At 41.8% G+C, this 20,016-nt stretch overlaps 1 protein-coding gene across 3 annotated transcripts in view; it reads left to right on the top strand.

The window, feature by feature from the left end:
- LOC144527094 (choline transporter-like protein 5-A) overlaps window positions 1–20,016 on the top strand; it is a 44,855-nt gene that overhangs the window by 9,593 nt on the left and 15,246 nt on the right. For all 3 annotated transcript variants that reach the window (XM_078264969.1, XM_078264968.1, XM_078264970.1), the window contains exons 2-14: window positions 1,116–1,164; window positions 3,642–3,715; window positions 11,124–11,208; window positions 12,752–12,836; window positions 13,080–13,208; window positions 13,772–13,832; window positions 14,190–14,313; window positions 15,648–15,731; window positions 16,404–16,516; window positions 18,613–18,744; window positions 19,155–19,254; window positions 19,339–19,431; window positions 19,561–19,648. In XM_078264969.1, coding sequence (XP_078121095.1) covers window positions 1,116–1,164; window positions 3,642–3,715; window positions 11,124–11,208; window positions 12,752–12,836; window positions 13,080–13,208; window positions 13,772–13,832; window positions 14,190–14,313; window positions 15,648–15,731; window positions 16,404–16,516; window positions 18,613–18,744; window positions 19,155–19,254; window positions 19,339–19,431; window positions 19,561–19,648 — 1,217 coding nt within the window. The remainder of the gene's footprint in view (window positions 1–1,115; window positions 1,165–3,641; window positions 3,716–11,123; window positions 11,209–12,751; window positions 12,837–13,079; window positions 13,209–13,771; window positions 13,833–14,189; window positions 14,314–15,647; window positions 15,732–16,403; window positions 16,517–18,612; window positions 18,745–19,154; window positions 19,255–19,338; window positions 19,432–19,560; window positions 19,649–20,016) is intronic.

The following is a 20,016-nucleotide window of genomic DNA, read 5'->3' as shown; positions in this document are numbered from 1 at the left end:
TGGGTGTGGTATAATTGATAAAGGGAAGTTGGAAACACGTGTGGAGGGTTTTTTCGAAGTCCTAGCTTTAGTTGAGACCAAACACAGTTTTCTAACCACATCTAGTCATCCTGTTTCATCTTATTTATCATTTAAGAAACCATCAGTATTGTTTATTTTCCCTGATTTCACACACATGCAACATTAGCCTACAACGTTTTGGTAGGATCATAAAGATTTATTTCTATAGGTAGGATATTTATGTTTAATTATGATTTTCAAACAACAACCGCATGCCCATAAAACTGCTCTTCTATTGCTGGGGCAGTGGCTATAATTTTGAAATGGAATAGCCACTACAATCCCCTTATCGGGGGTAGGGTTGTGGGGGCAGCAGCTCTAGCAGGGGACCCCAAACTTCCCTTTCCCGAGCGTCATTAACCAGCTCTGACTGGGGGATCCAGAGCCGTTCCCAGGGTGGGTATATAATCTCTCCACCTAGTCCTGGGTCCAAAGCCTCCTCCCAGCTTGGATAACCTCCCTAGGGAGGCGCCCAGCAGTCATCCTTACTAGTCAATACTCACTGATGACTCTCTAAGGTAGATGCTAGCCACTCTCCTGACAAAACCCATTTTGGCCGCTTATACCCAGGGTCATGACACAGCCTTCATGACCATAGGTAAGGGTAGGAAAGAAAATTGACCGGTAGATTGAGAGCTTGAAGCCATGATGAAACCGCAGTTTTTGGAAGTTCCCCCAATTTTTGCAAGTTCCCGCAATTTCATCGCATAAAATTGCATAAATATCCCGCATATTCCATCGCATTTTTTAAGAAAACGTGCCGCATAATCAAGGATTTTGCAATCACAAAAAAACTCAGTCAGAGTATTCCCCCCACAACCTGTAGGCGTTGGGAGGCGACCCTTTCGTCCACTGGTATAAACTTCAACTCGCTGACAAGCCCTACATCTGTGGCTGGCTCCAGAAGGGGGCTTCCTCCGGGCAGGGAAACTCTTCCTCAATTATTCATGAGGCTTTTTGAACAATTCTTAGTATTTAAACACCTGCAAGGTGCTGATTTGATTTGGTTTGGTCGAAATCCATTAAAGCTTTTTATGTATTTTTGTTTCTTCCAGGAGAACCACACAAGTTTGATCCTTCCTTCAGAGGTCCAGTCCGCAGAAGGTAACTCCATACTTCCTTCTTTCTTAGGTAGAGATAGCTAATTCTAGCTACTATGTACTAAATCACTTCATTTGTATTTCCAGGATAAGGCTAAACAATGTGAAAACAGCTAAATCTCTTTGTCTTCAGTCGTACAGTCTGTCCTCTGAGCTGCTCTCTTTGATCACCTATATTGTGTTTTAATACAGAAAAAATCTTATGTACATAAAATACAAAATCAGCATAAACACAAGTTAATGTCACAGATGTGCTGACATTTACAATGAATTATCTCAAAGAGGGTTGACTGGGCAGGTCATGTTTACCTCATCCACACTAAAACACCCAGCCAAACCCAGCCAATGGCTTAATGTTCATTCAAAAATGTTGTCATCATCAATATTTTTTCAGATTATTTATTTTGGGCATTTTTGGCCTTTATTTTTGACAGGACAGCTGAAAACATGAAAGGGAGGAGAGAGAGAGAGAGAATGACATGCAGCAAAGGGCTGCAGGTCGGAGTCGAACCCAGGCCTGCTGCGTCGAGGAGTAAACCTCTATATATGGGCGTCCGCTCTACCAACTGAGCTATCTGGGTGCTTTTCTTCTTTTTTTAAGCGAAATTTAGTGCATGTCTTATACATGGATTTCTCGGCAACGTCATCACTGCTTGCGCATGCAACCAGGGGGCAGAAAGGAGACGTGTTTTGTGTAGCTAGTAGTAGTAGCAGCATAGCGTAAGTCAAAATGCCAAGGAGTTGTTGCGTGGTTAAATGTACAAACAGAGCAAGTGATGGGTGCCTGATGTTTAACATACCTAGGGGGAAGCATGCTTTTGCCAAAAACTGGCGGAGGTTATGGCTTCAAGCCATAAGAAGGGCAGATTGGGGTCATATGCAAGAGTCAGGCTCCCATTGTATCAATCAGAAAAGTTGCAGCTTGTTCAGTTGTTCAGCTAAGTGATATCTACCTGTCAGGGCTGTAGTACTCGAGTCCGGACCATAGACAGTTAAAGGTCCGGACTTGAGACAAGTTTAGACTGCTAGCTAAAGCTACGCCGATGTTTTGCAAATGTTAGCGCAACAGCGTTAGCCTAGCCTGCTAGGTAAATATTACGACTGCCTTCGGAGTTTCTTATACCTGCGTACACGTTGTCAACATAAGAGCTGTGGCGTTAGTGCTCCTTTTGTATCATAATTTTATTGAACGAAATATTAAGCTTCGCTCCTATGAGATGGGTGGGTTTTTATTACGTTACACACAAAGCTAACTGGCTATAGTTAGCCTGTACGTATGCTAGCGGACATTAGCTAACGTTGCAGAGACAGCGGCAGTAGAGTTTCGGCAAGCTCACCACGACAGTGTTGTCACCCTCTCGCTCACAATCAACCTCTGCTGCTAAAAACAGTCAACCTGCAGTGATGTTTTGAAATGGAGACACACATATCGTATCTTTTCCCGGAAATCCTGGCCATTATTTTAGGGCATAAACCAACCATAGGGGTACAATCAGGGGTAACCCTGCTGCTAACATTGGCTATTACATTAACCTAAAACGATAATTATAGCCACACATATATATCACAGTAACACTGCAAAATTAAAGACAGACAAACAGATCTCTCAAGCAGCGGCTGAAGGGTTGTGAGGCTCAGGATATTGGTAGTGGTCCCGTGGGTACTCTGCTGTGGCTTATCGCGGTCGACTGTGCCGGTCATCATCAGACAAACATGCAACTCCACCTCCTTGTCTTTCCAGACAAGCTTTTGTTGTTCGCTTCGACATGTTTTGGTTTCGCACTACTAAGGAGAGAAGTAGAAGGAAGGTTCTACGTAGGCTACGTACACTTTTGCATCACCATATGCACGCAGATTTCCACCCCCAAAACTCTCGTCTAAACGCAACGCCACTTTTGCGTTTTCTCTTCAGATCGTTTCCGTCTAAACATAGCCTAAGATGAGGACTTGTGAGAGACAGATTTAAAACATCATGTGAAAGCAGATGCCCAGATAGCCTGGCATTAAGTCCCTAGTAGTCAAGCTCCAAAAAACACTAGCGCCAACACTTCCCACAATGCAACTTGTTTTTTGAAAAGACTCCACTGGCTTGTAAGGCTACACTCTGAGATAACCCTGACGATTACCAGAATATTTAGAAATGTCTGTCTTAAATGAAGACAAATTCTGGTGAATGAATCTGTAGCGGAATGAAACTATTTTTTCCCACATCAACAGTCCTCACTGAAGTTAACTTTCACGTACACAACACAAAGACTGTGCTAGCACACATACATTTTCCCAAAGACACACATATCATTTTGATCTATAATTGCATCTTTTTAGCTGTGTGATTGTGAGGAAATCTGTTTTTTCTCTCATATTACATCTAAAATTGATCTCCCGCTGTTTTCCTAAAGAGGAATAACTTCTCTCCCTCTTCGTCATTTAACTCTAAGCTCTTTTGCTTTTTCTCACATTGCTTTATCTCTGTCTTTTCAGAAGCTGCACTGATATCTTATGTTGTTTGATCTTCATCATTGTCATCTTCTCATATATGGCCCTGGGGATAGTGGGTGAGTGACTCTATACACACACACACACACACACACACACACACACATGTACACACACACACACACACGCACACACAAACAAACAGGTGCACACACACAAACAATCGCACGCACACAACACAGTGTGGGAGTGGGGGAAAAGCCTCTTTGATCAGACTCGTTGCAGTACATTCTCTTGTGAAATACTTTCACAAGAGAATGTACTGCAACGAGTCTGACATATGCACGCACACACACATTTATTACATGGTGCACAACAAAGTGAATTGTGAAGTGTCTTTGGCGATGGGGGTGGGGGAACAGATTTGAGGAGCCGGTTTCTGAAATTGAGATAACAAAAGCTGTTAGAGCCATGCAGACAGGGAAGTCAACGGGGCCTGATGGCTTTCCAGTGGAATTTTATAGGGCATTCTCAAACCTCCTCTCACCGCTATTGGCTGAAATGTTTGGCGAGGCATTAAGAGCTCACTCTCTTCCTCCGTCTTTATGTGAAGCTTCAATTTCAATTATACTTAAGAAGGGTAAAGATCCCCTCGACTGTGTGACGTATAGGCCATTTCCTGGGTCAAATTATTGTACTCCTCTCCAACGGCCTCAATTCAAACAAACAACACCATTTCACCTCCCTTCCAGCTGCGCAGAGGTACTAGGCAGAGATGCCCTTTAAGTCCTCTACTCTCTGTAATAGCAATAGAATCCCTTGCTATAGCCTTGCGCATGGACGATAGCCTCCGTGGTATACATAGAGATAAGGAACATAAAGTATAGCTCTTTGCGGATGACCTGCTTATCCTAGTATCTGACCCTATGAGCTGCATCCCTAAGATCTTAAAGTTATTAAAAGATTTTGGGTTGTTTTCTGGATATAAACTTAATGTTCACAAAAGTGAACTACTCCCGATTAATGCTGCATCAGAACAATGCTCACTGGACTCTCTTCCATTCAAGGTCTCACCTAAAAAGTTTACTTATCTAGGCGTAGTTGTAACACGGCAATATGCTGACCCTTTTAAATGTAATTTCCAACATTCATTTGAACAGTAAGCCCATATTGGATACGTAAAGCCATTCTTCAGAGACCCCGCACAGAGGGCGGATTGGCCCTACCAGACTTCCAGCAATATTACTGGTCCTGCAATATACGGTCTCTGTCCGCCTAGCAGTCCAAAAAGTTGAATTTACCTTAAACTCACTTTTTTAGATATTCACAGATCCAGGACTTTACACTCTCTAAATTAGGTCACTTTCCTGCTCTCCCGCCCAAAACCCAATTAGACCTTATTCTAGATTTCAACCCTGTCAAGAAGGGGTACATTAGTAAACTTTACAACAAAATTAATAAGGTGGGCAAGATACCACTCGAACCTCTTAAAAATCGATGGGAGCGGGATATGGAAATGTCTATCCCCGAGGAAGTTTGGGATCAGGCAATCCGAAGGATACACTCCTCTTCAGTATGCATGAGACATTGTGTTATCCAGTTTAAAGTGGTCATCACCTGCATTATTCCAAAGAGAGATTGTCGAGAATTTATCCAGAGCTGAATCCAAAATGTGACAAATGCAAACAGGACACTGCTGACCTATTCCATGTTCCGGTCCTGCCCGAAACTGACTTCATTTTGGGAATCCATCTTTGATGCTTTGTCCACTGTGTTGCACTGCTCGCTTACACCTTCGCCTCTGATTGCAATTTTTGGGGTCGTTCCAACTGGTGCACACTTAAAGGCCACCCAGGCAAATTTAGTGGCCTACTCCACTCTGCTAGCCAGAAGACTAATATCGTTAAAGTGGAAGGAGGCTTCCCCTCCTGCCTTTGCGCACAGGGAATGGAGGTTTTGCAGTCACTGAGAGTAGAAAAGATCCGTTACACCATGACAGGATCTACTTAAAAATTTTACTTGACTTGGAGGCCCTTTTTAGACTTTATAGAAGGGTTAGATGCTCGGTTACTAACTATAAGGGATCAACATACAATCTGACTTCAGTTGACCTTCCTACATCCTCCTTTGCTTGCATTTCATTCTTGCTGCATTTTACCCTTTTTTTCTATCCACTATCTTTATATGCGATATATATTTTTATTCTTTTTATTTATACTTTTTTATTTATTTTTTTTATTCTTATTTTTTTCTCTTTTTGTTGTTGATGTGCGTAACCCTTAGTAATTCATATTACTTTAAACTGCCTGCTACCTGGGGGTGGGACGGGTGGGAGGGATTTTGTTGAAATCTACGCGACCGTTGATTGCTGCATAAACTGTGTTGTTCATAACGGAAAATGAAAAAAATAAACCTTGATTAAAAAAAAAAGGTTTAAATCCCTGCCGCCTAGATGCTTCTCCATCGGTCACGGATCATGGAAAGTGAAACTTAAATCTGTCATGGGGCAGTTTCAGTTCAGTCACGCACTTTAAAAAGATTTATTAAAAACTTCTTTCTTTGCACATTTTTATTTACAGAGTTATATGTTGATATTTATATCATACTATGCTGTATATTAACTTTTTGGGAGATACAGGTAGTTCTATGTAAAATCAGACATTGAGCACCCCTATATAGCCAAAATGGCATGATCCTCATTTCATAACGCCTCTGCGAAGATTCAGTCGAATCAGGTTCCTTTGCTCAAAGCATTGAATATTCCACTTTTCGGGGATTACTCCTACGTTAGACCCTTATGTATGACTGAGGTCACGATGACCAGATACAGACCAAGACACAGAAAACAAACACCAAGAGCAATAACTGCCCGTCACCGTCTAGGATAGAACACATGAATTATAAATGACGTGAATATTGCTAGGACAACAGTTACATTATTGCAGATAGAATGCAAGAAGGCAGCAGCAGGAAGGACGGCTATTGAACAAGACACCACCACCAGCTTTACAGGAATTTAGGGCTTGAGGACTCTTTGATTCACAAGGACAGTGTCACCATCAGGGCGAATGTAGGAGGTGTAGGCAGATAAGGACCAATAGCCCAGATTGTTGCATGGAGGTAGAAGAATGCTTTGGCTGGAAGCAGAAGTTGCAGCGCTTATCCTAAAGGAAACACCCTGAATAATGTTGATTCAATAATTGTGACATCATGATGCAGTATATAAGTTCACGTAGACTAGGCACGTGAGGGCACCTCAGACTACTGAGAGTTTTAAAAAAGGACTTAAAGAGCATATCTTTTTAGCAAGACCTGTGACTTTTAATTAACTTTGCTGGTTGCTGTTTTTATTTTCCAGTTTTTATGTTTTAATCTGTCTTTTATACTGATGCTTTTAACCTGTAGCACTTTGAGATTTGTTTTAAATGTAAAGTGCGTTATAAATAAAATGTATTATTATTAAAAGTTATTGGTAACAGTAACAAACAGGCTCGACAGTGAACGACACACTAATGTGCTGACGCATTCAGAGTTTTTAGCTAAGCTGGGCCAGAGAATATTCGGTTAAACCCTACAGTGTGAGTGAGCATTGCACCGGACTCCGTTTGCTTTGCTTTGAAACCGAATATATATATATATATATATATATATATATATATATATATCCGAGGTTCAGTTGTAAGAGATGTGTTTTTATCCTTCAGCGGAAGATGTGTAGGCTTTCAGCCATCCTGATGTCGATAGGGAGCTCATTCCACCATTTAGGAGCCAGGACAGCAAACAGTCAGGACTTCGTTGAGTAATTAGTTGTCCCTCGCTGTGAGGGGGCAGCAAGCAGGTTGGCTGATGCAGAGCGGAGTGGGGTATAGGTTGACCATGTCCTGGATGTATGCTGGGGCTGATCCATTTGTGGCTCTGTATGCAAGTACTAGTGTCTTGAAGCGGATGCGGGCAGCAATTGGTAACCAGTGAAGAGAGTGGAGGAGCGGTGTAGTGTGAGAGAACTTGGGGAGGTTGAAGACAAGTCAAGCTGCTGAATGAGCTGCAGGGCCGGATAGCACATGCAGGCAGGCCATTCAGGAGGGAGTTGCAGTAGTCTAGACGTGAGATGACTAGAGCCTGAACCAGAACCTGAGCCGCCTTCTGCATTAGAAGGGGACGTAATTATTATTTAGTTATGCAGCATGTATCTACACGATCGGGTAGTTGCAGCAATGTTGGCAGTGAACGAGAGTTGTCGTCAAGTGTCACACCCAGGTTTCTAGCAGTCTGGGTGGGGACTACCACAGAGTTGTCAATTGTTATAGTCAGGTTTTGGGTAGGAGAGCCCTTCCCTGGAAGGAAAAGGAGCTCAGTCATGTCAAGGTTGAGTTGAGTTTCAGATGGTGTGTGGACATCCAAGAAGAAACATCAGTCAGACAGGCCGAGATATGTGCTGCTACTTGCGTTTCAGACTTCGGAAAGGAGAGAATTGGAGAGTTGGTGTACAGAGACAAGAGGAGGGGACCCAGGATTGATCCCTGAGGAACCCCAGTTTTGAGAGAGGTTCTGAGGTAGATCCTCTCCAAGTTACCCGGTAGCGCTATTAGTCGTGTTTGTTTACGCCCCACAACTGTACTGTAGTAACGTACAAGTGCCAAAAGCTGGATTAGAGTTTCAGGTGCACCATAGAGAGTACCCTGAGCATGACCGCCTGTTAGAAAAATTATGCTAAGAACGGTTTTGCTTCAGTTTCTTTGTTAAACCATTTGCATCCAAACTGCTGTTTTAGTATTTCTGTTTTAGTATTTCATGAAAAGCTGAGTGACCTTGCGAGGAGCACAGAATGCATCCCCGAGGGCAGAGCGCATGATGTGGAGGAGATGCCGGGCCCGACCAGAGATAAGAAGAAAAGCTACTGATTGCATGAACCGAATAACTAACTTGACTCCCAACTCCTTTAAAAAGCCACTGTTGAGAACACTCTTCAGTCATTTTTCTGTACTTAAGGAACATAAGGACTTACTGTCCTTTTTATCTGATATTTTATCAAAAATGAAACCAACCATGTGCTGCCTTGATTGTATTCCTTCCAAGTTTCTTAAAGAGATTTTTATCACAGTTGGACCCAGTATTTTATCCATTGTTAACAGCTCTTTAATTCATGGTGTTTTTCCCTCTGTTTTTAAAGAAACCCAACCTAGACCCCTCTGATTTTAATAATTTTAGACCAATTTCTAAACTTCCCTTTTTATCAAACGTTTTAGAAAAATTAGTCTCTTTACAACTTTTATCTTTTATGGCACACAATAACTTATTTGAGAAATTTCAATCTGGTTTTAGAGCTTTACACAGCACTGAAACAGCTCTCCTTCAAGTAACCAACAACCTGCTTTTAACCGCTGACAGAGGAATTCTTTTAGATCTAAGGGCCGCATTTGATACAATAGATCACAACATTCTAATTAACTGTCTTAAACTTTGGGTTGGTATCTGAGAAGCCTGGTTGCTGTCTTAGACTGCATCAAAGATGTGAACCGCTGGATGGCTCATAACTTTCTCCAACTTAACACCTCCAAATCTAAAATAATACTGTTCAATCCACCTAACACCATCCCTAGTCCCATCAGCCTTGGTCCACTATCCAGTAACATCAAGCCCACTAACAGAAATGTAGGTGTCATTTTTGACTCAGACTTCACCTTCACACCACATATCAATAACGTTGTCCAGTCCTGCTTACTCCATATCAGAACCATCTCTAAAATCCCAAACATACTGTCACAGCACGACCTGGAAAAAGTAGTCCATGCCCTCATATTCTCGCTTGTAACCAGAGGTGATCGTGCCTTCTCGATCAGGGCGCCTCGGCTTTGGAACGACCTGCCAGAGGAGATTAGGCTTGCTGAATCAGTGACTTCTTTTAAATCACTTCTTAAAACACATTTTTATAGACTTGTTTTTATGTGATGCCGTCTTTTTATCTTTTCATCCTTTTGCCTTTTTATCTTTTTATCGCCACTTATTGACGTTTCTCCTATAACCTGCTATTTCCACTTATCTTCGATCTACTCGTGATTTTTCTCTGTCTCTGTTTAGAGCTGCCCCATCTTATGTTGTGTATTTATAGGTATGAGGATTGATGTGCTGTGTATATTTATGTTTTGTTTATGCTTTTGTTCCTTCTGTTATAGCACTTTGTAAGCTGTTTTTAAAGGTGCTATACAAATAAAGTTATTATTAACTTGCTGACAGTACCAATGAAAGAACCATGAAATGGCTTGCAAGTGGAATTATTTATGTATTTTCGTATTAGAGGGTAGGAATAAATGACTTACTGTATATTATTGAATGGTTTGGAGGATTGTTGGTTTGCTAGGCTTCAGAAGCTCTACCCCCAGATGACTGCATGTTGTATGTTGCATCTTGTGTCCAAACTGGCAGTCCGTCAATCTCATTTTTGCGATTGAAGGACTAAGATTCAGTTCCTTTCAGTATGGACATTTTTTTCAAACAGCGGATTGAAACCATCACGGACAGAACTAATATCTCTCATTTTGAGATGTTTCAGGCAAAAGGTTTAAAAGGCTGCTGTAGCCAGACTTTTCTGGTGATACTAACCTGCTAGTACCAATGCAATCTATTTATGCTATTTCTGAAGTTACCACTCATATTCCTACTAGCACTACTCACTACTCACAGATGGGTGAGTGTATTACTGGGGGCTACTGGTGACATCACCCTAAGAGGACATGCTTCCACTAATCCCACTGTACTCTACACACACACACACACACACACACACACACACACACACACACACACACACACACACACACCTGTGTACTGTATGTGGTTGTATTAAGAGCATGTCACACTCACAGGTACACACACACTCAAACACACACACACACGCACACACTCAGAATCACTCCACTCCAGCTCTGCTACTACCAAACACGGATGACATCATTCTCGATGACATCACCCTCTCTTTCTGTCGCATGTACTAAGCCCCCATTTCTTTCATCAGTGCCACATACACTCATGTCATTCATTACATGAAGCATTTCACTGCAGTGTAGGCACATAAATGTGAAATGATGAGAAGGTTTACGAGTTAGGAAAGGCAGACGTCCTCATTCCTTTGTGTGGACATCTGTGACAGATCCTCCATGCCGCTATCATAGAAAAATCAACCAATATTTATCAGTCCATTTTTAGAATACGTCGTCTTTTCCAAAAATATGTCAAAAAGATTTTAAACTGTCAGTGGGAAGTATCTCTTAAAAATCACTTCTTACATATTCAACAATTAATTTAATGTTTCAAACTATCTTTTGAGTGATTTAGCGTAACCCTTAGGGACAATACCCAGTTTATGTTATTTACTGTAGTAATGAGCTACATACTAGCATACTTTAATGTTTAATGTTAAAGTGCAGGAATATTGTTTCTCTGTTAAATGATCTGTCTGTGTGTGTGTGTGTGTGTGTGTGTGTGTGTGTGTGTGTGTGTGTCTGTCTGTCTGTCTCTCTGTGTGTCCAGCCTGGTTACATGGGGACCCCAGGAAGGTGCTCCATCCGACAGACAGCTATGGCCAGTTCTGTGGTCAGAAAGGGACTTCCAATGAGTAAGTCACTGTTATTACACTCTATACACCAGATCTCTTTACAGGATACTAGAGTTGGCCCCATGTACAAGCTTTACCCAGTTTGTTTTTCTGCAAACCAAATTAACCTTTGTCATTATGACTCTGGCAAATTAAAAAGTAGCCTAAATCAGCTACCTGTGCAGACGGCGTCATGGCACTAAATCCAACTTGAAATTAGTAATAACCAATATGACAAGTTGATTAAGATATTAGTGTTTGTTTATGAATGTAGCCAATAATGTCTAAAAGACCATGCCCACGAGTAGGGCTGCACGATATTTAGTTTCATCGTCTACATCGCAATGTGCGCATGCGCGATAGTCACATCGCAGGACGTTGCGATGTTGACACTACAACTTCTTTGCTGCTTGATAAAAAAGTAAACTTTCACCGTTCTCCTTTTCCATGATTGTTACCGGCCGACCCTTCCCCTTTAAGACAGGTGGTCATGTGACGTAACGTTAGTCCGACGGGGGTTATTATGGGACGTGAGGCTCTCCCGTGTGTAGAAAAGTACCGTAAGCGGCAGCTGCCGCTGACACAGTGATGCACATGCTTTTCCATGGGTAGTGAAGCTACAGTAGTCAGAGTTTTATGTTCGCTGCAAAGACAAACTAAATCACCTGATTAATGCACCGCAGAAAGCTGCTACCAGCCAGGCTAAAGCTAACATAGTTAGCCTAAAGAAACAAGGCGTCTGTCCCAACTAACGTTATGGTTCGGAGCTGCGACGCTGGAAACGTAAACCCTAATCTACAACAGCAGTCTGTTTCTGATATAACATCATTTACACTGATTGAAGTGCTCTTGGATACACAGTTTGTTGCAAGAGTGTGACATGCAGGCTCTGCATGCACAGCAAACTAACAATAATGATCAATGTTGATCCATTTATCAAACAACCAAAGCAGGCCCTGCTAGTCGATCACAACCTGAAATTTAGAGGAAGCAACATGCATGCATTATTAATATCATTCACTTTAGCCTGGATTGATATTATATGAATACAATGGTGTCATGTCAGTCAACCAGTGTATTTCTTCCGAATTTCCCTCTTCAAAATCACTTCAGAAGAGTAGTCACAGCGCTTACTTGCTTTGGTTTTTGTAAAGCATTAAAGTTCAACAAAGACTGGTTCACATAAGAACCTTTACTTTTTTATTTTTTATTTTCTTTGTAGATGCACTCCCCTACAAAATCACCCCAGTAGTTGAGAATGATTTAGTATATCTAAATACGGCTCTTTATGGCCGCTTGTAAAAATTAGTCTTTTTTTCATATCGCAATATATATCGCAGGGAAAAAAAATATCGCAATGTAAGTTTTTTCCAATATCGTGCAGGCCTACCCACGAGTGAAGAAGATGCGCACGTTGTGTTTGTTTATTGAAAAGTAAAGGCCGCTCAAGCAAAACTGGGTGACAGACATCCGTGGGTGAAGAAGGAGGGCGAATGTAGCAGAAACACTGTGAAATGATCATATACTGCATGTGTGTGATATAACATGAACACTTTTTTTGCAGGAAGAAACCCATCTTATTCTATTTCAACATCTTGAAATGTGCCAACCCGGCTATACTCATCAACCTTCAGTGCCCCACAACTCAGGTACTCCATGAACAATAATGATGATGTGTATCTGCTACAGTAGCACAGCATCAGTTCATCATGTCAGATTAAAACAGCATTGAATGTGTCACACCGTACGCCAACAAAAAGGGACACTTATTGACAGCAGCTTGATGTTTACTAGCTGCCTGACAAATCTGCGTTGGCATTGAAAAGGTGAGAGCCATATGTCCATAACTGTAGTGAATCAATTGACAAATGTACTGTCTAATTTTCTTCCAGATGTGTTTGTCAAAGTGCCCAGACAGGTTTGCCACCTACACTGAGATGCAGCTGCAACACAAACTCAGCAAGAGTTACTGGGAATATTACAGACAGTTCTGTAAGCCTGGCTTTAATAACCCTGACAAGGTACCAATACTGACACATTATGTACCTTTGTTCTTTAGAAGCTTGAACACACTGTTGAACACTGAGCAGGAATTACTGTAGTACTTGATGTGATTAGATACAGTAAATGCAGTAATGTAAAGCATAGAGTACAGAGTGAGGCTCAGGGCCCATTTTTAACGATCTAAGCGCATGGCGTGAAGCACCTGTCGCAGTAGCGTTTAGGGTGTGTACAAATCCACTTTTGCTAGTTTAATGGCAGAAAAAAGGGTCCGTGCGCCAGGCGCATGGTTCAAAAGGGTTGTACTTAGTGTCTTAATTAATCATAGGTGTGTTTTGGGCATAACATGCAATAAACCAATTAGAGCGTCATCTCCCATTCCCTTTAAAAGCCAGGCGTGTTGGCTCATTGCTATTATATTGGCGGATTTGCTAAGCAGGAAGGAGAGATTTTCAGGAGTGAAAGCGCGCAAGCAGATCATATATCAGTCCCTCCAGGATTTCGCGATTTGTCTTTTGTTTTGTACAAAGTACCAGAACACTCATCCATACTGTTATTCTAACCCTCCTTTCTGTTTCTCCAGCCAGTGTCTCAGGTTCTGCGAGACGAGGACTGTCCCTCCATAATTGTACCAAGTAGACCATGTAAGGATGAGACACCTCTCTCCTCCACAGCCGAATGAACATTTCAACTCATTATGTCAACGTTTACATTTTAAAAAAGCTCATTTTAAAAGTCGACACATGACAAAAATGAGATGTTTTTTGCTGACCAAAATCATTACAATAACCTGCCTCTCAGATATACTGTAACAGTCAGTTGAAATGTCTCTTGATGCTATTGCAGTTTCAGAGGACAGTGGAATACCATGGTGTGCTTACACAGTGCAGATGGAACTATAATGCATTCATAATGAATATTAAAAGATTGGTGTGTGTGTGTGTGTGTGTGTGTGTGTGTGTGTGTGTGTGTGTGTGTGTGTGTGTGTGTGTGTCTGTCAGTTCTCCAGAGATGTCTCCCAGACTTCATCACTCTGAATGGGACTGTGACTGTAGCTAACAGAACCAGCTTTAAAGATGCTCTGGAAATGGCCCACACTGTGACTGAACTTGAACATGCTGCCAAGTACTGTAACCTCTATTACATGTGTTTATGACTGTGCATTTGGGCTGTACTGTAGCATACATCACATTTTAAACATATTTCTTTAGCTTTAATCTGACGGGGACAAAACACCTGACTGAAAGCTCACCATCTGATCTAGTGCGAACGCATTTATTGATTTGCTCTTGGAAAGGCGTTGGTAAAATACGGTAGATGTAAAATTTTAGAAATCTACCTGGATCTCTGCTCGACAGGATTCAGTGGCTTTATATCAGCTCCTTCGACAAATGTAGTCAATTTAAACACAGTCACTGTGAATAAAACACGTTGAGACTAACCACAGACTCCATTCTGCGGCTGCACCACCATACTGCTCAGAAATATGAACATATAATCTTCAATATTAAAGGGAATTTTGTTCCATCAGTGTGACCAATCACAGCATGAGTGATAGAGATAATTATTAATTGTGTCTAAAATGTTTTACAGTTTAAACTGAGATAAAGCTTTTGGTGGAACTGCCGGAGTGACAGCTGTCACAGAAGGACATGCAGATGTTTTATTCAGAGCTGAGGGGGACTGGATGCTGTGTAATATCTGAATGTTCGAAGAAATGACTGAAGCGTTAACTTTAGATACGCCTGAGGAACAAAGTAATATCCAAGCAGGATATAGATTCTGACCTCCAGTAAACGGAAGGTGTATGTGAATGTGTCTGCTCTGGAAGAGGGAGGAGAGAAACTCAGCGAGCAGATCAGGGTCACAGTCAGTTACCACAGTAACTAACTTCAATTCAATTTTATTTATAGTATCAAATCACAAGCGTTATCTCTAGACACTTTACAGATAGAGCGGGTCTAGACCACACTCTATAATTTACAAAGACCCAACAATTCCAGTAATTCCCCCAAGAGCAACAGTGGCGAGGAAAAACTCCCTTTTAGAAAAAAAAAACCTTGAGTGGTGCAACCATGATTTAGGTGCCACCCTAATCCAAGGAAAACTGCGAGGCGAGAAAACATAAGGACCCCTGGAAAGACGCTCCCCGTAGCTAAGTTAGTAACAAGCATTTCTGGGAAATGAGTGCGCACAGATGGAAAGAGAGAGGAGAGAGGAGCTCAGTGTGTCATAGGAAGTCTAAAACTATAACAGCATAACTAAGAGCTGGTCCAAGGCAAACCTGAGCCAGCTCTATAAGGGTTGGTATATGAATCTGACGACTATGAAGAGAAGTAGAGAAGAGAAGAGAAGCAAAGTTTAAGTTATGTCTCTTTTTTGGAACAGAGCTCTGGTATGCAGATGCGGCATGTAACTGATGTACATGGATTTCTCTGTGTCTTGTGTTCTCTGTGCAGGGGTATAACAGGACTGGTGGACACCAGGGAGCTAGGCATGAAGATAGTGGAGGATTATGCCAAGTCATGGCCATGGATACTCATGTAACTCCACAAACCACACACACACAAACAGATATTCACTCAGCATTGTGCCAGCACTGTTCATCAGAGCGAGTGTGTAGCTAGTACAAGAATCAGAAACATTTCTATCTGTTCTATCTGTTTACAGTGCAGCCAAACAAACTGACATTGTTTTAATAAAATAGTCAGTAAAAAAGCACAACACTGGCACATTGCCTGCAGCACAATGATGTACAGAGTAAACCTTAATCATTAAACCATTAAAAACTGCAGAATGTAAAGACAGTGAATGGTTATTGCAGAACAAATGCTGACCATGAATAGTATCCAAAATGGGGTTTGATTTAATGAAAATCTTATGATTATAACTTTAAGGTTGAAATGTTTAAAGCAAGTGAAACTAAGAAGAAATAACATCATGGTATGTAATGGCTGCTAATGTTAGCACACATCACTGACAGTATGACTCTTCACACACTCGCTTTATGGCCACAGTAGCTGTAAATGTTACACAGGCTTGCTTTATACAGCATGCTAATATTGTTCTTCATCCTGAACTTTTACACACTGTGACAAAACTGAAATAATTGGAAAACTGAGGAAAATGATGAAGCATGTGCATGGAGGTTGGAGGAACAAATGTGACAGGATGTGGCTTGTTAACATGACGCTGTATCTGTGCATGTGTGCCAGAGGTCTGCTGGTCTCCCTGGCTGTTAGTCTGCTCTTCATCCTGCTGCTGAGGTTCACAGCTGGCACTCTGCTCTGGGCTACCATCATCACTGTCATCCTGCTGCTGGCATACGGTGGGTACACACCTGTCTGGCTATACACATCTGTCTGTCTACACACCTGTCTGTCTGTCTCCACATATGTCTGTCTACTAGGGGTGTACGATTCAGAAAATGTCACGATTCAATTCCGACTTTTAGGCTCACGATTCGATTCAATGTCGATTTTCGATTCAAAAATGTTTCTCGATTCAAAAAACGATTCACGGTATGTAAATGTAGTTACTTTTCCCATGTGATTGCAGTAGACATACAATTTAAAAGAAAAGAAACACAACAAATTAAATGTAGTTTGATATTTATGTCTTCATACAAAAATAAAAACTTTTGCAACTAAAAACTGCAAAAGTGCCAAGCTTTGGCCAGCTTTCAAATACATTTAATTCAAGTATAAAACTGTTAAATAAAAAGAGCTTTTACATTTACCTTTACAGTGCTATACTCAGATCAAACAAAAAATACTGCTAAATGTGGTTTAAGGAGTACTTCAGCTACCAGGTTGACTGTTGAAATGTGAACTCGACTGGGCACATTGAACTTAAAATTAGGCCCTTTCTTTTTAGAACTGTGGCAACTACAGTCCATTCAACTTTTGTGATGTGTCAGAATCACATAATAGATACACATTAAGGTGTGTGTGTGTGTGTGTGTGTGTGTGTGTGTGTGTGTGTGTGTGTAACCAGTTCAAAGTCCACCACTGGCTGGAATCTGTACATTCTTTTGCAGAAACAGAAGCTGGTCTACGTGTTTTGGAGCGAGCACTCATTTCAGGACAATAGTGTCAAAACGAAAAGAAAAAAAAAAATGAATTGATTTTTGGAATTCTATGAATCCATTTTGAATCGGTAGAGCTTGAATCTCGATTCAAATTCGAATCGATTTTTTTGCACACCCCTACTGTCTACACATCTGTCTTTTTACACATCTGTCTGTCTGTCTACACACCTGTCTGTCTACACATCTGTCTTTTTACACACCTGTCTGTCTGTCTACGCACCTGTCTGTCTACACATCTGTCTGTCTACACATCTGTCAATCTACACAGCTGTCTGTCTACACATCTGTCTGTCTACACACCTGTCTGTCTACACATCTGTCTGTCCACACATCTGTCTGTCTACACATCTGTCAATCTACACAGCTGTCTGTCTACACGTCTGTCTGTCTACACATCTGTCTCTCTACCAGAGATGGGGACTCGAGTCTGAGAATCAGACACGAGTTGCACTTAAGTCACACAAACAGCTGACTTCAGACTTGACTTGCGACTCGACCCAAAAGACTTCAGACTTGACTCGGACTCGAGCTTCGAGACTCGTCAACAACCTGTTTTCATGCAATTATTGCTTTTTAAATCTAAATTTATTCATGTATTTCTATTTTCTTTTATTGGCGCACATACGTTGGGGAAACGTATGACGAGCTGCATGTTCCCTGCCCTTTGCCATAATGTGCGCGCACTCACAATGCACACAATGCATTGGCGATGGCGATACCAAGTCCTTCCGGAGTTGTGCCTTTTGTCATTAGTTTTGCTTTCAATAACTTGGTAAACAGTGTCAGTAAGCGAACAGCTACATACAAGGTGTGTCGCATCAAGATAAATGGTGGCGGATCAACAACGTCGAACTTCATCAGGCATCTCAAAACGCTCCCAAATAGGTCAGTCACTTGCTAATGTGAAAGAGACGTTATATTTAGCATATATCGTCACAGGTAACAAGCTAACCATCGCAAAGTATTGTGCTAATGCTGGGATATGGATGGTAGCTACAGGACATGCTTTGAATTCATAAGATTTAACAGTACAGTGTTAGGGACAGATCAGATGGCCAGAGACTTGAGACTTGACTTGGACTTCCAAAAAATGACTTGTGAACATCTCTGCTCTCTACACATTTGTCTACACATCTGTCTCTCTACACATCTGTCTGTCTACACAGCTGTCTGTCTACACACCCGTCTGTCTGTCTACACATCTGTCTCTCTACACATCTGTCTGTCTACACATCTATCTGTCTATACATCTGTCTCTCTACACATCTGTCTGTCTACACATCTGTCAGGCCCTGCAGAGGTGTGTCTGTGTGTGTGTGTGCGTGTGTGTGCAGGTATGTGGTACTGCTCCATGGTGCTGTCCCAGCTGAGACACACAGCTGGCTCTGAAGTTGCCATTGTAGAAGTCGGCCTGCACACTGACCTGCACGTCTATCTACAACTCACACAGACATGGATCATATTATGTGAGTGTGTCTGCTTGACATTTGGTGACATTTCACAGGCAGTCAGTCAAATACAGATTTGGACTTTGAGTGCCAGTGTTTTGAAATGGAAGATGTCTGTAACACCTAAAAGGGCTTCTGTAACTTTAAAGGTAATTTCGCATTTTTCAGGCGCCATTTAAAAGCTGTGCTAATCATTGATGCTTTTATGAAGCAGTACTTAGTCAGCCTAAGATGACCACATTATTTGAGGGGAATCAGAAATAATTTGGCACAACTTACTTTCATACAGTCATCTGAGGGGGATTTAGAGCCAAAGCAAAAGTATAACAAATGAAACTGAAATATGAAGAGCATGCACTGTGTGTGTGTGTGTGTGTGTGTGTGTGTGTGTGTGTGTGTGTGTGTGTGTGTGTGTGTGTCTGTCTCAGTGGTGTCTCTGGGACTGGCAGAAGCTTCCATCCTGTTGATGTTGATTTTCTTGAGGAGGAGAGTGCGAGTGGCAATCGCCCTGCTCAGAGAGGCCAGCAAGTATGAAATCCCAAACCCCTGATTATTGTATGGTGATTATTGTATGGTGTAAGATGCTGGCTGATGGTGTCTCTGTTGTTGCAGAGCCATTGGTTACATCATGTCCACGCTGTTCTTTCCACTCATCACCTTTCTCTTGGTGACTGTTTGCATCTCCTACTGGGCCGTTACCGCCGTGTATCCTTCACGTACGTGCAGGTCTCGTTCACAGCTGACACATTCATTTGAAAAAGTCCTAGACATGTTGAGTAAATGAATGTTTTCCAGAGGATGTTAGCTGTGTCTTTAACCAGCGCTGTGACCCAGGTACCTGGCATCGTCAGGTCAGGCTGTCTACAAGGTGATGTCTCCTGATGTCAGCTGTCCCTATACCAACAGAACCTGCAACCCTGAGGTACCAAAGGTTTTCTTTCTGCTTTTTTAATTCATGACAGTCCTACAATAGTGTTGCTGTAGTACAGTAAGTGTGGTGACTGAGTTTCATGGTCTTTCAGGATGCTGAACAGTCAAACTGCATTTGCTGATATTTACTAGAGGTCTGCATGCTGGATGTTGCATTAGCATCTTCAGTCTGCTAAATGTCGCCTCACAAAGCTTCCCTCTTAAATTGTGGTACACTTAGTAAATATCCCCAAAGTTAGGTGCTCATTAGTCTTGCATTGCCAGACCTTCCTCCACAGCGCTGCGGAGAAGGGTCTGGCTAGTCCATACAGTATTCCGGGATGGGAGAAAAACCTGCTCTGATTTATTGGCATTTCTTTA

This window comes from Sander vitreus, chromosome 12 (assembly GCF_031162955.1).
Source record: "Sander vitreus isolate 19-12246 chromosome 12, sanVit1, whole genome shotgun sequence".
Classification (NCBI taxonomy): domain Eukaryota; kingdom Metazoa; phylum Chordata; class Actinopteri; order Perciformes; family Percidae; genus Sander; species Sander vitreus.
This window is presented reverse-complemented; position numbering and strand designations above follow the sequence as displayed.